At 45.0% G+C, this 16497-nt stretch overlaps 1 protein-coding gene across 4 annotated transcripts in view; it reads right to left on the reverse strand.

Moving 5' to 3' along the window:
• The window catches only part of CALN1 (calneuron 1), a 539412-nt gene that overhangs the window by 16936 nt on the left and 505979 nt on the right, over nt 1-16497 (reverse strand). For all 4 annotated transcript variants that reach the window (XM_045461918.1, XM_045461917.1, XM_045461919.1 and 1 more), the window contains one exon: nt 4169-4325. In XM_045461918.1, the coding sequence (XP_045317874.1) occupies nt 4169-4325 (157 nt within the window). The remainder of the gene's footprint in view (nt 1-4168; nt 4326-16497) is intronic.

Consider the following 16497-nt stretch of genomic DNA (forward strand, 5'->3'; position numbering starts at 1 on the left):
TAGAAGCGGTAACTCAAACTTAATATATATAATATCATTTGTTAGGTGAACCCTTAATAAGGATCCGGTGACAGGCAACTAGATGACCACAAGGTCAACCACAAGACCACTCGATTCCACATGTGTCAGCAACTGGACCCAAATAGTGAGACAAGAATTTGTCTCTCAGCGTCACTGGGCTTCTGTTCTCCACAAGCGAAATGTCTGGAGATTATAAAGGAATCACACGGAAGCAAAACGTCTTAAAACTCTCATGTAGCCCGGATGGTGAGTGGGCATTGCCGGTAGGCACATAGTCCGGTAACTAGCCCATTTCGGTGAATGCTGACCTATTTATTTTTCCAAATAGTTAGAACACACATACTGAAAACTGACAGCTCAGAACATTGAACATAATTGATCTTAATGAGGGAATTCAAAAAGATCTGGGGCGTTGGGAACACCTGAAAGGCATACTTTGAGTTGAGGATTCTCTTTGGACTGGGGGCTGGATAGACTGCCAGCTGATGGGTTTTGCCAGAAAGCCCCTGAATTCAGTGCGATTCAATGACCTCATGCCCAAAGCACCCAGCACGGTGGGTGACACTTGGTCCGGTGTTTGACTCAATCTGAATAATTTCTCATCTGGAAGCCAGGTGTGAATAAAGGAAAGGTCCACTTCAGAACCCTTGAATTAGATTCTTCTGGTCTCTTCCCGGCCTTAATAAGGGCTTCTGTAGATGACTTCTTTTGGTGCTCCAGGAAAATGGGTTCTACACATGACATGAACCCCCAACTCAAGGGTTTCCTGAAGACAAGTCAAGAAAGCTGTCCTTCTGTGTACCTTGGAATCTCATCCTAGTCCTCTTGTCCTTCCCCTGGGAGAAGATGGAAACATTCCTGCCTCCTTATGATCACAGAGCCCTATCTTCCGTAAAGGTAAGGCAGATTAGAACGCATGAGGGGCCGTGTGGATGTGTCTGTGCGTGCACGCGTATCTGTGGTTTGCGTTGGCGTAAGAACCAAACGGGTAAAGACGACAAAATCAAGCCAAAGGGAAAACTAAAAGGAGAAAAAGAAAAACATAAACCTCTCCCACCAAAGGGGGCCACATCCCCCCCCCCCACATCCATTCATGTGGAAGGAATGATCGAGATTTCCTGACTTAATGGACAGAACCTGAACAGGTTTGTACAAGTCTCAGACCCAAGATTTGTAAAAGCGAAAAGTATCATCACTGGTGTAAAACGATGCTAGGGCCTGAGGAAGGCCTCCTGTTCGGCTCTAACAGGCTCCACGTCAGGTCGTGCATATCAGCATTTTCAAACCTCTGCTACGCTCCAGAATCTCAGTCTTGACCCCCAATTTGCTGAGCTCAGAGTTATTTGATGTGCGCCTCTTTAAATCCCATTCTACCGGGGCGCCCGGGTGGCTCAGTCGGTCGAGCATCCCACTTCGGCTCAGGTCATAATCTTGCAGTTGGTGGGCTCACGCCCCGCGTCGGGCTCTGTGCTGACAGCTCAGAGCCTGGAGCCTGCTTCCGATTCTGTCTGTCTGTCTCTCTCTCTCTCTCTCTCTCTGCCCCTCCCCTACTCGTGCTCTCCCTCTCTCTCTCAAAAATAAATAAGCATTAAAAAAATTAAAAGAAACAAATTTCCATTCTACCGCACATCAGTTTCATTGACCAGCTCATCCTTCCTTGCTCAGAGGCAGGGCAAAGACCTGCACTTTTAGGTTTCTTTTTTGTTTCTTCGTTGGTTCCTTCCTCTGACATAAAGTAAGGCAAGATTCCCAGTCCCCTTGGATCTCCCGGCTTTCCAGGTTGAGCTGATCAGCGTGGGTATACACCTGCTGCAGCCAAGTTGTTTGGTTTGATTCGTTTTTTTGCTGCAGCAAAATTTTAACAAGAGCAGGAGGGAAGAGCTCCCTGGGAGGGTAGGGAGGAGGTCAAGGTCGGCCACAAGGCCTCAAATGGACTCTTCCAGCCCTAGGGCACCAGCGGGGAGCTCAGTTGAACACAAACCAATGAGCTCGCATTTCAGGCCAAAGGGCACTGACATAATATTAAAACGAACGCAAAACAAAAAAAAAAACCCTCTGATGTGAACACAAGCAAAACGGCTTATGTAATCCACGTTGCAGAGGGCATTCAAAAAAGCAACGTGCTAATTACAAAGCAATGTTTCTCTTATTCAAGAAGGCCACAAAGTTTAAAGCATTCAGCACAGCAACTGGAACGTATCAATAAACCCCACGGTTGGTAGCTGTTGCCCATGTTATACGTACGAATCAATTAGAGCGGACTGAGAAGACTTCGATTTGGAAACCCCTTTCTCCCTCAGTTTATTAATACATGAGCTTTTGAATAATAAAAAGACATTGCTTAGGGTTCAGATTCCTTCCCAGTGCAGTCTGACCTTTCCCAAATTACTAAGACTCGTGACATTTCTCTGAACAAAACACTGATCCACAAACGAAGGCTCTTGTGGAAAACAAGATGTCCGGAAATACTCCCCTCTCCCATCTCCAGAGCATTTGCTGACAGTGGGGGGCTGGAGCCCCCGATGCTTCCATTGTTGGAACACACGGTCTGTCATCAGGGTGGAAAGAGCTGGGTCGAGATGGATGGGGGAGGCCAGGCCTGCTGTTTTCTCAGGTGTTCCTCCCATCTCTGCCTGCCTCGCCCCTACTCACCCTCCCGATCCCCCTGCCTGTCCTGCCGCACATGTGGCTTTGGCTGTGACCATCCTGCTCTCGCGTGGTCTTGCGTGGCTCCCAACTCCAAATACAGCCACTGATGCTCCAGCCCACGTGTCACATGCAGGCCGACCGGGGCAGCTTCTGGACCACAACTGGGTTTTGTTTGCCACGCACAGCGGTTTTGAAAGATTTTTGAATGCCTACAGAAGGGGGCACAGCTGTCAAGTTTACCCCAATCCCTCCCTATGCACCACTCCCCGTCTCCCTGGCTTGAGTTAATCGCACTTATCACCTCGGTGGAGAAGCGTCTCTTCCTGTCATGGCCTTTAACCCTGCACACGATGCCCGGACAGGACCCCTGGGGGCCCAGGTCCGAATGAACCACTGTGGCCCCCTGGACTAACTGCGTTCGGCATAGACTCCCCGCTCGGCCGGCTCTAACGTGGCGGCTCCGAGACCAGGCAGGGCGAATGCCATCCTGGTGGCTATGTGACAGCTTCCCAACGGTGTGCCCCGAGAAAGTGTTCAGGAGAAAGAATAGAAAAGAGTGGCTAGACCCCTTTAAGAGATCCCAGCCCTGAACAAGTTCAACAGGCCTGATATCCTGTTTTAATGTCATTAAAAAAATCTTTTTTTTTCTATTCATCAGGGTTGTTAAAGCAGTTCTGATTTTCAGAGTTGGAAAGAGGGATTGAATTATTTAGCTTCCCTGGAACTTTCTACTGATTAGGGGATCAGGTAGGCTGGTTTTGTTTTGTTTTGTTTTTCTTACCTTTTCTTTCATGAGCCCAAGAAAAATGGCCTCTCGTGGGTCTATATTTTGGCCCCAGGAAAAGCTGCTTTCTTCTGTAAGTACAGGGTTAAATTCGCGAGAGTATTTTTGTGAATGGGGCTGTTTCTGACCAGTGCCTTCAGGGAGCAGAGCACAGAGGCAATCCTTTCCTAAGGGTCCTGTGAAGTAGGTGTAATTATCCTGATGTTTATAGGTCAGGGTACGCCCTCAGAGAAGGCACACCTGGTGGCCAAGGTCGCGCACTTAGCCACTGGACTTGACCCGAGTTGGGCGCTGGAGTTTGTACCGCTCCACGCAGCCCCCCGGTGAGTAACGGCAAAGTACCACAAAGCTGCCCATCTAATCACAGACCTGAGAGAACCACTGGCGGAAAGACAGGGTCCCTAGAGGTCCTGCAAAAAGGCAGGGTTTGGGGGGAAAATGGAAAAAGAAAAGAAAAGGAAAGGAAAGGAAAGGAAAGGAAAGGAAAGAAAAGAAAAGGAAAAAAGAAGAGAAAAGAAAAGAAAAAAGAAAAGAAAAGAAGAGAAAAAAGAACCTATTGCATCTTTACGGAAAGGATCTTGTAACCTCAGTCCTGGATTCTTGGCTTCAGGACAAGGCCCTCCAGCCCCGACTGTAAATTCACTCTTCATAGCGAGGATGTGACGGTGTTGGCCGGTCCCAGACCAGGTAGGAGGCGGAATCGGGGGTACCTACCTCCTTCAAACTCTGTCTGGCAGTTCTCCGAGGTCTCCTGCAGGCTCTCCTCCTCGTTGATGATGATGTTCTCGATGTCCTTCATTGTCAGGTGGTCCCGGAAGGCGTGGTAGAGGATGTGCTTCAGCTCCTCCAGAGTTATCCTCTGCATGTCGAACTGTGGGGATAAAGAGGGATGAGCAGGTCTTGGGCGCATGGGGCTGAGAACTCAGCCTGGGGCATGGCTGCCAAGCCCCAACAGCCCAAAGCTCCCGTGTGGAAGCTCGGCTCAGCTTTCCAGGATATCAGATGAGCAACTTTTCCATCGTGTTCTGCTCCAAGCATACTCGTGAACTTGCAGGCACTTACTGGGGATACAGTGAGCGCAACATATCCCCCTCGGTTGAGACTCCCGGAGGAAAAAAAAAAAAAAATGCCACCTGCTAGTTGGCCTCCCACTCACCCGGCCATCTGCCGTCACCTCCGCACGCCATGCACACCTCACGGACTTGGAAGTTGTGTCACACCTCAGATAATGCACACATCTCTAAAGATATTCTGTATCTCCTGAGAAGCTGGCCGTTCCCGTCTTGCTTTAGATACACACCATGTTCTAACAAGATAACATCCAAGTTCAAAGCCGTGTTCATGAGGAAGGAAAGCTAAAGGGAGGTGTGGCATCCCCCAGTATGGTCTTCGTGTCCTCGGGAGAGTCTTATACTCTCCTACTCCATTTCTACCAGGTGTGGTCCTGTCACTTCCTTGGCCAATGAAATGTGAGCAGGAGTCACATCCGCCGCATCCAATTAAAAGCTCTAAAGGCCACATCATGTGCTCTTTCTCCTCTGCCACGAGAATGGCATGCCCCATGTGGGGGCTGTTCCTTCCGTCTGGGCCCCAGAACAAGGATAAGGTGGGGAAGATCTGCAGATACCCCATTAAGGCAAAGGAAGACGAGTACGAAACGCCCTTCATTGTTATCAGCCGTAGGCATTTCAGGCTTGTTTGCTAACTGGGTTTAAGTCAATGATACCGAGATTATACAAACCATACAAAACATATTTAAAAAATAATACAAAAAATTTCTATTAAAAAAAAATACAACCACGCACAGAGGTCAGAGGCTACCGTAACAAACATTCGAAAACACCATGTTCCAGGGCCAAGGGGTGGGAAATGAGAAACACGTGATTGGAGGCTGGAAAGATAAAGACCCATGGATGTTATGCAGAAGCATGACACTCCGTTGCGGCATTGCCTGTGATGATTTGAAGGACAGGTATATGTGGGAGGAGTTTGTGGCCTTAGGTAATCAGTCTGGGGAACAGCATGGTTGCAACTGGTGGTAACGGATAGGGTGAAACCAGAAAGAGGTGGGCTCCTAACATTAGCAACTCAGGCAACGACAGGTGCTGGTGAGGACGCGGAGAAAGAGGATCCTTTTGGGGGATCCCAGGTGCTGGCGGGAAGGCAAACTGGTGCCGCCCCTCTGGAAAACAGTATGGAGGCTCCTCAAAATATTAAAAATAGAACCACCCTACGACCCAGCAATTGCACTGCTGGGTATTTACCCAAGGGGTAACAGAATGCTGATTCGAAGGGGCACGGGCACCCCCGTGTTCACAGCAGCACTATCAACAGCCAAAGGAAGGAAAGAGCCCAAATGTCCATCTACTGATGAATGGATAAAGAAGATGTGGTAGGTATAGACAATGGAATATTACCCAGTGATCAAAAGGAATGAAGTCTTACCATTTGCAACAATGTGGATGGACCTAGAGTGTATTGTGTTAAGCAAAAGAAGTCAGCAGAGAAAGACAAATATCATATGAGTTCACTTACATGTGGCATTTAAGAAACAGAACAGGTGAACCCAGGGGAAGGCAAGGAAAAACAAGATAAAAACAGAGAGGGACACAAACCGTAAGAGACTCTTAAATACAGAGAACAAACTGAGGGTTGCTGGTGGGGTGTTGGGTGGGGGGACGGGCTACATGGGTGATGGGCATTAAGGAGAGCACTTGGCGGGATGAGCACGGGGTGTCATATGTAAGTGATGAATCACTGAATTCTATTCCTGCAATCATTATTACACTCTATGTTAACTAAATTGAATTTAAATTAAGAAATGCGAAAAAAGAAAGAGGTGAGCTCAGAGTGAAATAAGTCCGAGAGGAAGACAAAAATCATATGATTTCACATATGTATGGAATCTTAAAAAAAAAACCCAAACAAACATAACAACCCTGAGCTCAAAGATACAGAGAACAGATTGCCGATTGCCCGATTTGGTGGGTGGGTGGTAGGTGAATGAGGGAAGGGAATCAAAAGGTACATGCATTCAGTGATGAAACAAATAAATTCTGTGGGTCTAACATACAGCATGGTGACTGTAGTTAATAACACTGTACTGCATATTTGAAACTAAGAGAGTAGATCTTAAAAGTTCTCATTACAAGGGAAAGAGTGTGCAATTACGTGTGAGGAGGGATGTCAATTAAATTTATTGTGGGGGCGCCCAGGTGGCTCCGTCGGTTAAGTATCCGGCTCAGGATGTTGGCTCCGGTCATGATCTCACGGTTTGTGAGTTTGATCCCTGCAGCAGGCTCTGTGCTGACAGCACGGAGCCTGCTTGAGATTTTCTCTCTCTCTCTCTCTCTTGCTCCCCCCCCCCGCCCCTCCCCTGCTCATAATCATTCTCTCTCTCTCAAAATAAAGAAATACACTTAAAAAGATGATTGTGGTGATTATTTTGCAATATATACAAATATCCCATCATTATCATACACATAGGAAGCCAATGTAATGTTATATGTCAATTATATCTTAATTTTTTTAAAAAAGGAAAACAAAACAAAACAAAACAGGAGAGAGAGATGAGCTCAGGAAAGAACAGGCCAGGAATGGAGACCACTCAGAAATTCCTGGTCTTGCGGAATGGAAAGAAGCAATTGTTTTTCATCTTCAACCAAGAAGAGATAAAATTGAGAAATGTTATAAATTATAAAACAAATCAGAGTGGTCCTTATTAAAACCTCTGGAAATGCTAGGTGACTCTCCAAGGAAATTGGTTATTAGGTTTAGAGAGAGTTATGTCTCAAAATAATTGTGGATGTGGCTATTAGCAAAATACAATTGAAATCAAGATTAAAAAAAAAAAGACGAATTTTTTGAGAGAGCTCTACTGGGCAAGAACCAACAGCATGGGATTAAAAGGCTCTATCACTACTCAAAACATAAAATGATCTTTGGGCTCCCAACCTTTTATGGGCACAAGCCATTAGGAGAATAAGTGACACAGGCCCCAAAGCAAGGTGTATTCCAAGGCCCTCATCAGGAGGGAAGGAGACTAGTGGAAAAGGGCAGAAGGTCTCCCAGATGGTGAAGCTGGGAATCATTCTTGACATCATTCAGTGAAATCAAGAGCAGTTTTCAGGAAGCAGAACCAGGATCTAATCAAGGAATATTCCTCACCCCAAAGTCTGTACGGCAAGATTTTAGAATTGCTCTAAGCTTTTGACTGCTATGTGTCTTCCGTTGTTTTCTTCTTTCTTTCTGGATGGGATTGTTTTGGGTGGTTAACCCGAGTCTGTTCCACCCTTATATGTTGAGTGTGTTGGGGGCGAGGGGAGAGGGATTTGTTTTTTTAATCCATATGTCTCCAGATCAGGAGGAACCATACCCAGATTTAGTGTATATCATCAGGGTCTAGATCTTGAGTCTTTTTGTTCATTTATCTTATTTATTGAGAGACAGAGACGGGCAGAGAGAGAGGGAGAGGGAGAGAGAATCCCAAGCAGACTCCACACTGTCAGTGCAGAGACTGATGTGGGGCTTGATCCCATAAACTTTCAGATCGTGACTTGAGCCGAAATCCAGAGTCGAACGCTTAACCAACTGAGCCACCCAGCTGCCCCTAGATCTTGAGTCTTACGTATTGTAATTGGATGGGATTTTTGAGTGTTTCTCTTGGGTAGGGATGAGTCTATTTTGTGGCTAAAGGGAGGAAAATGAATATTTGTGAGCAAGGGTGTGAGCTGTAACAGGTTTTATTATTTCTAATGATTTTTCCCCCTCCCTGTGAGAGGATCATATCTCCCTGCCCATTGGCCCATTGATGTCAGGCTTGGGCCAATTAAATGCCAGTGAAAGCCATATACGAAAGTGATGGGTGTCCAAAGAGAAGTCTCAAAGCCGTCTTGTGTTCTGCTATTTCTTTTTTCCTTCTGTCACAAAAACACTTGTACCAAGTAGGGGCTGCTCCTGCACCGTGGCTCCTGGAATGAATAACGATGTGGAGCTAACCCACAAAGGGCATGCGATTTGAGAGAAATAAACCCTTATGTTGGCCACTAAGACTTTGGGGTCTCTGCAGTATAACTCACCCAAGAATGCATACAGAAATGTTTTAATTTAATGTGGATCACGGTGAAAGAAAGTTCTCGACCTTTTTCTTTCCCGGCTTTCTTGGTAAAGCAGTCATTACCTTGCTTGAAATATGCCCTTCTTCTAACAAATGAAAGGGGGTTTGAAATTTGCCGGAAATCGAAATGATTTAAATCTAAATGATCTGAATCGAAGTGACTCAAGTTTGCCGGAAATCGAGATGACTCAAGTTCAAAGCCATTTATGTAAGTAAGAACAACTGAGGTGGGTGTGTAAAGTGGATTTGTTTGCTGCATCACAGCTTAGAGTGAATTATGAGACGCACCTAGGGTTGACTCGCGGTCTAAAGTGTCCGTTAGATTTGATAGGGGAGCACGTGGTTGCTAGTCTGGGTGCTCCCAGAAGGTTGGCAAGATGCAGGAGGAGGGTGATGGATGTCACAGATGAGAAAATTTGGGTACGCCATCCACCGTGCCGCGATCAGAGACCGAGAGTGACAAAATCAAAGAGACTCTGAGAAAATGAGTAAGAAAAATCCAGCTGAGACTCTGCTGAAAATCAGAAATTAGGTGAAAAGAATCAGCCAGAGTCGGACAAAGTCAAGGCAAGACGCAGATTCCAGAAATCTCTATTTTCCTTTCATTCACCTATCTGGGTCTTTTAATAATAGGATACTAATATTTAAACAAAATTAATTAAGTAGGTTTCCAAGTTTCCTATGTTGTCAGAATAGATCTCTTTTGCAAGTTTGAAAGGCATCACTGTCAAACATGATGCCAACAAGGATTCCTTCCAAGATCATCAGTCCCTGAGCTTTTTAATTTTACTTGAGTCAATTTTGGAATGATGTGCTTTTTTTTTTTTTTTTTTTTTTTTTTTTTCCCAGAAAACCGGCCAAAAGATCAGCAGGCAACTATACTCAATAGTGCCGCAGTTTTAAGTTTCTCTCAGTACTTTTTAAAAAATTTTTTTTAAAACATTTATTTCTTTTTGAGAGACAGCGAAACAGAGCACGAGCAGGGGAGGGGCAGAGAGAGAGAGGGAGACACAGAACCCGAAGCAGGCTCCAGGCTCCGGGCTTTCGGCACAGAGCCCGACACGGGGCTCGAACCCACGAATGATGAAATCATGACCCGAGCCGAAGTCAGATGCCTAACCAACTGAGCCACCAGGGTGCCCCTCTCAGGACTTCTTACGTCCCATTGTTTACTTATAATCTTACTTGTTTTTCTTTCTTCTGGGTTTGGTTTTTGTTGTTTCATTCTAGTTTTACTAGATCATGGCTAAAGAATGCAGCCGGTACATCTGTTATTTTTCAGGAACATAAGGAGTTTCCTATTATGATATCTCTGCAGGGTCAATTGCACAATCATATTTATCTCCATTAATTATATTATGTAGCCTTACAATTCTAATCTGCTATCTCCTATAACCTTATTTTCTGGGGACTACTTGATTTGTCAAAGACCGTAAGTAACACATTAAAGTCTGTGAAGGGAGTTATATCTCAAAGTCCTAATATTTCTTAAATGAGGCCATTCCTTAGTGCAGAAAGATTGATTTCCTAATCCAACAAATAGTTATTGAGGCTGACTCGATGCCAGACTCTGATGGAGATGCAAAGGTGAAGAGGACATGAATCTTGCTCTCAAAAGACAAGCCAATAAGTCATTTTAATCCCGTGTGTTATTAGCCAAGCCAGGGGAAGCACAGGATGGCCTGGGAACCCCTGGGAAAGGCAGCGGGTTCTAGAGGGCTTTCTGGAGGACGGGGCTGCAACCAGAGACCTACAGACATTTGCTGGGTGAGTGGGCATGGGAGACAGGCAAAGGGAAGCCATGGTGGCCACGCGTCATGGCTCTACCAAGACCTAGGGTGTGAAAGCTGACATAGTCCTTGAATGGCCATAGGTTGAGGTCTTCTGAGGTCTTCAGTGGTGGAGGATGCAGGGAGAGCCGTGGGGAGGCTCACTGTGTGCTCCAGTGAGGGACTTGGTTGCTTTTTGTTTGTTTTCACTTTTTTTTTATTGTGGTAAAATATACATAAGCACAAATTTACCATTTCATCCATTTTCAAGTATACAATTCTGTGACATGAAGTACATTCCCATCATTGTGTAATCATTACCACCATCCATCTCCAGAACTTTTCCCATGTTCCTCAGTTGGAACCCCATGTCATGAAATGCCATCTCTCCATTGCCCCTCTCTGCTACCCACCCCCCCGCCCCCCCCGCCCCTGGAACCCACCATTCTACGTTCTGTAGAGAGTCTAACATGCGGGGCTCAACAGTCGGTTGAGCATCCAACTCTTGATTTTGGCTCAGGTCATGATCTCAGGGTCGTGGGATCAAGCCCCACGTTGGGCTCTGTGCTGAGTGTGGAGCCTGCTTAACATTCTCTCTCTCCTGCTCTCTCTGTCCCTCCCCTGCCTGTGCTCTCCCTCTCAAAAGAAAGAAAGAGAGAGAGAGAGAGAAAGAAACAAAGAGAGAGAGAGAGAAAGGAAGGAAGGAAGGAAGGACAGAAAGAAGAAAAAAGAAAGAAAAGAGAAAGTCTAACAGGAGTCTAATACCTCATAGAAGTAGAATCATACAGTGTTGTCCTTTTATGGCTACCTAATTTCACTTGGGTTTATCCACGCTGCTGTGGGTCTGCAAATATCTGATCTTGCCCCTGCTCTCAGTTTTCTTGGGTATATGTCACCCAGAAGCGAAAGTGCTGAATCATATGGTAATTCTAGGTTTAATGTTTTAAGGAATGGAGGTTGGCTTTTATCTTTTGGGTAGAATGGGGTGCCATTCAAAGATTTTCGCCGGAGAAATTACTTCCTCAGGTTTGGGCTTGAGAAAAATTCTCCTCCGTGGACAAGGGGCAAGAGGATCAGACAAGAGACTATTAAAGCAACAGCTTTAGAAAGCATGGCGGTCTTCACATAACTTTCCAGGCCCGGGAGGGAGCCGTTCCTGCCCAAGGTGCCACAGCAGCACACCAAAGCTTAGATAACTGTTGTGTCCTTGTAAATGCTCCTCTCCACCAGAAGCATCCAGTGAGTCGATTCCCAAACACCAAGCCAGCGCTGGGCCTCCTCGCCCCAACACAAGGAAGACCGTGGGGCCCCAGCCAATCAGATATTTTCTCTTTGTCTCATCCTTATTCTTTATTCCTTATCCTGTAAAAGCCTCCGGCCTTCCGCCCCACTTTGCAGTTCTCCGAATGCAAACTGTCCGCTTCACGAAGTGTAAAAGTTTGCTTTTATCACCCAAGTTGTCTTCTTCGATCCCTCTTTAGCAGCGGGCCGTGGTGACAGAATCGCAAACCGTGCAAGAGCGTGATGGGCAGGACTCAATGATTCATTTTGTGTGGAGTGTGAAGGAGAATGAGCCAATCAGGATGACGCCCGTGCTTAATGTTCAGCCGGATGGGGACACAGAAAGAAGGAGCCTAGAGAGAAAGGTGACCAACTGAATTCTGGATGTGAGCATCGGAGGTTCCTGAGGGACAGCCCAACGAATAGCCCGAGGGGATATCTAGATATGGGCTAATGATACAGCTTTGAAAGTCACTTGCCTACAGATGATAATAAAAGTCATCAGAAAGGATGTCAACACCCGGGAAGAGGGTATGGAGTGTGAAAAAGCCCAGGAAAGGCACTGGGAGGACATCAAGATAAACAGGTTACAGGCTCCATCCATTACAGAATGGGCAGTGACACTGTGGTTTGTAATAAATGTATATTTTGGTCTTCCATTTTTTTGCTCCTGGTTCCTCACTCACAGTGCCCAAAACCCTTGGAATCTCCAAAGTGATAAGAGCAACGGAAGCATCTTTTGGTAAAATATTTGGTCTCTGGTCCTCAGTTCCTGCAATTGCCTTTGGCCATAAGTGGGGGTCTGGTTATTCCCAAGCCCCTTTCAACTCCAACTGGGTTTATGTTAATGAGGTGACTTTTGGAAGTCTCTGTAAGACGGGGGAGCAGGTGGCCAAGGGAACCAATCCTGCACAGATGGTTTGTAACTTTCAGTTCCACCCCCAGATTTCCAGGGAGGGGAGGGGCTGGAGGTTGCCTCAGTCACCAATGTCCAATGTTTTAATCAATTGTGCCTACATTGTGAAGCCTCCATAAAAACCCAAAAGGAAGGGATTTTAGAGAGCTTCTAGGTTAGTGACACTTCCCTGTGCCATTGGGTCAGGACCCAAACTCCATGAGGACATCAGTTCCTTTGTTTGGGATCTCACCCTATGTATCTCTTTATCTGGCCATTGATTTGTATCGTTCAGTATCCTTTGCGATAAACCAGTAGTCTAGTGAGTAAACTGGTTTTCTGAGTTCTGTGAATTAACAGAACCCAAAGGAAGCGTGTCCCAGGGACTTTTGATTCATAGCCTGCCACTCAGAAGGACGGGTAACGACCTGGATTTGCAATTGGCAACTCAAGTGGAGGGCAGTCTCGTGGGATTGAGCCCTTAGCTTCCGGAATCTGATACTGTCTGCAGGTAGATGGTCAGAATTGAATTGAATTACAGGACCCCCAGCTGGTGTTGGAGAATTGCTTGGTAGTTGTGAGGAAAAAAACCCCCCACACACTGGGATTGGGTACAGGACTGCAGTATACCTTTAATCAATACACACAATCAGTCATTAAAAACTTACGCAAGTGCCAAAAAGAGACTAATAAAACAACAACAACAACAACCCACTTCAGACTCTTAAATATGGAGAGAACAGACTGATGGTTGCCGGAGGGGAGGTGGGTGGGGGATGGGTGGGATAGGTAAAGGGGATTAAAGAGTGTGTTCGTCATGATGAGCACTGAGTCAGGTATAGAACTGTTGAATCACTATATTGTACATCTGCACCTAATATAACACTGCATGTTAATTATGCTGGAATTAAAGAAATAAAAATTTAAAACCAAAACCAAAAGCTAGGAGCCTAAAGTTTCAAGATATATCAAATTATTTTTCAAATCACCTGTGGTGTCAAATGATACTAAATTTATCAGGCATATGTTATCCAAAAATAATTCAAAAAAAAAAGTTAAGTGCCTTCTATTTGGAAAAAAAAATGTTTTTACATCAATATTGCTGCACCGGTTTTCTTTTGGAATCGATTTTCTGCTAAATCTTTGTCTCCTTTTAGGTTCTTTTTAAAACAAAAAGTTTATTTATTTTAAGAGAGAGAGTGCATGAGTGGAGGAGACAGAGAGAGAGCTAGAGAGAGAGCTAGAGGGAGGGAAAGGGAGAATCCCAGGAAGGCTCCATGCTCTCAGCATGGATTTTTAAAAAATGTTTATTTTTGAGAGAGAGAGAGAGAGAGAGAGAGTGAGCAGGGGAGGGGCAGAGAGAGAGAGAGCGAGACACAGAATCCGAAGCAGGCTCCAGGCTCTGACCTATCAGAAGAGAACCCGATGCGGGGCTCAAACTCACGAACTGGGAGATCATGACCTAAGCCAAAGTCAGATGCTTAACGGACTGAGCCACCCAGGTGCCCCGGATTTAAAAAAAAAAAAAAAAAAAAAAAAAATCTAACCTGAAAAAAAAAAAAAAATCCAACCTGAGATTCTTTGCTTTTCAATGGTGGAGGCTAATTCCATTTTTATATTGTAATAAACATGTTTGGCTGGACTTTTATTTCATCCTCTGCTTTCTCTATGGTTTCCTTGCTTTTTGTCTTTTGCAAAACATAAAAAATAAAATAAAACCCCAAACCTATAGTTGTTCTGTTTTGGTTATACCGGTGGATATCTTTCTATTTATCAAATGCATTGCTTAGGCCATGATTTCTTATATTATCAAATTCAAGAAATTAAATTGCATTTTCTCATCTTTGCTTGCATATGATAAGAAAGTTTATAATACCTTTATTTCTGACCTCTTATCCACCACTTTATAGCCTTGTTAAGTTTAATTGGAAATTTACTATGACACATTTCCTACCATGTGCATTTTTCTAGAATAGTATTTGGCTTCTGCATTTAATTTTACAACAAAATTTATAACAGCTTTCTGCTACCTCATTGTATTTAATTGATTTCCATGCTCGTTTCCATTTTTCTACGACTGTCCCAATGCTGAGTACCTGACTTTCATCCAAATATCTGCTAAGAGAATTTTTGAAAATAATTTGATAATGAAGCATTTGTGAACACTACCTTTTCTGAGTTCTTATAATCTGATACTTTGCTCCCACCATCTCCTATGACAGAAAACTCAGCTTGGTATAAAATTCTAGAATCCCACAAATCTCCTCAAAGCGCCCTCGAAACTTCTCCAGATCTTCTATTGTTTAATATGAGGGAGGAGCAAAGAGGTCAGATAGTGGCTTGCGTTTTTACTTGGATGATCATTTCTTTCTTCTTCCTGGACTCTAGTGGGAATATTGCATTATGACATTTGAAAAAATGTTTTCCATGCTGTGTTGTTATATGATTTGTATTTATTTATTTGTATCTTTAAGATTTTATTTTTTAATTATTATTATTATTTTTTTTTTTTTGAGAGAGAGAGAGAATCTCAGGCAGGCTCAATGCTCAGCCCAACGTGGGGCTCGATCCCACAACCCTGGGATTATGACCTGCACTGAAATCAAGAGTCTGACGCTCAAGTGACCCAGGCGCCCCTAAGATTTTATTTTTAAGTAATCTCTGCACCCAACGTGGGGCTCAAACTCACAACCCCAAGATCAAGAGTTATAGGCTCCACCAACTGAGCCAGCCAGATGCCTCAAGTTACACGCTTGGCATTGATCTGGGCTGGGGTTTTGTGAGGGGTGTTTCATATTTACACAAATGTCAGTTTCTGCCTCCTGCTGTTTCCTGACAAGGACTTTGCTGTCTTTCTCCTGTTCTATGAATAGGTCCCTTCCGGGAACACAAATTGTTCTAAAGTCTCTCCATTGTTTCTGTACTTTTCACCTCTTCTCTGATCATTTTCATCTCTTTGCTTTGTATTTCACATCACTGCTTCCCCTCTCCCCCCATTGTTAATTCCGCTCCTATGATCCCCGGTTGAAGGTGTTAATTCTGCAGTGTCATTTGATTCCTTCCGCGGTCATTATTTTAGTTCATTCCCTTTGTGCCCAGACCGTTATTGTTGCTTTTTTTTTTTTTAATTGATCCAACATCTCTTGCGTTGCTTTTAAAGATTAAAATATTAAAGAACATCAAACAGGCATCTTCTACAATTCTTCCCTGACGCACTTTGCAGGCACGCTCCTCCTCTCTATGCTTTTCCTTAGGCATGCCGCATTATAATTAATCCGATGCTACAGTTGCTGGTGTTTCTGTTTACCTATAAGTGAATGAGGAAACGTAGGACTCGCAGAAGAGACCAGGTGGGATGTCTCAGTGACTCAGAGACTCAGTGCCGGGTTGGCTGTGGGACCTTTGCTGAGCATCTGCAGCTGTGGGTATCTATGATCTCCCACCTGCAGTTCCTTGGGCCATTCCTCAGGTGCCGCTTTGTGGATTTGTGGATGCAGGTTACTCTTGCTCAGGAAGCATGGCGCTCTCTCTCTGTCTCTTTTAAGTTTGTTTATTTTGAGAAAGAGAGAGAGAGTGGAAGAGAGAGAGAATCCAAAGCAGGCTCCCTGCTGTCGGTGTGGAACCCGATGTGGGGCTCGAACTCACAAACTGCGAGATCGTGACTTGAGCCCAAGTCGAAGGTTTGACAGACTGACCCGCTTCGGGTGCCTCAGGAGGCGTGGTTCTCTTCAGGTGGGAAGAGCCTGAACTCGTCTAACGTAGAGGCTCTAAAGTGTATTTCCTGGGCCAGCAGCACCAACGGCACCCGGGAACTGGTCGGAAATGCAATTCCTTCAGCCCTACCCCGGGCCTCCTGAGTCCAGGATTCTGGGGGATGGAATCTAGCAACCTGTATCCAACAAGACTGCAGGGGATTCCCTCGCTCACTCGACTTTGTACCAATAGACATGAACTTCTAGCGCAGAAGGGAGACCCAGGGCAG

Source organism: Leopardus geoffroyi, chromosome E3 (assembly GCF_018350155.1).
Source record: "Leopardus geoffroyi isolate Oge1 chromosome E3, O.geoffroyi_Oge1_pat1.0, whole genome shotgun sequence".
NCBI classification, from domain to species: Eukaryota; Metazoa; Chordata; class Mammalia; order Carnivora; family Felidae; genus Leopardus; species Leopardus geoffroyi.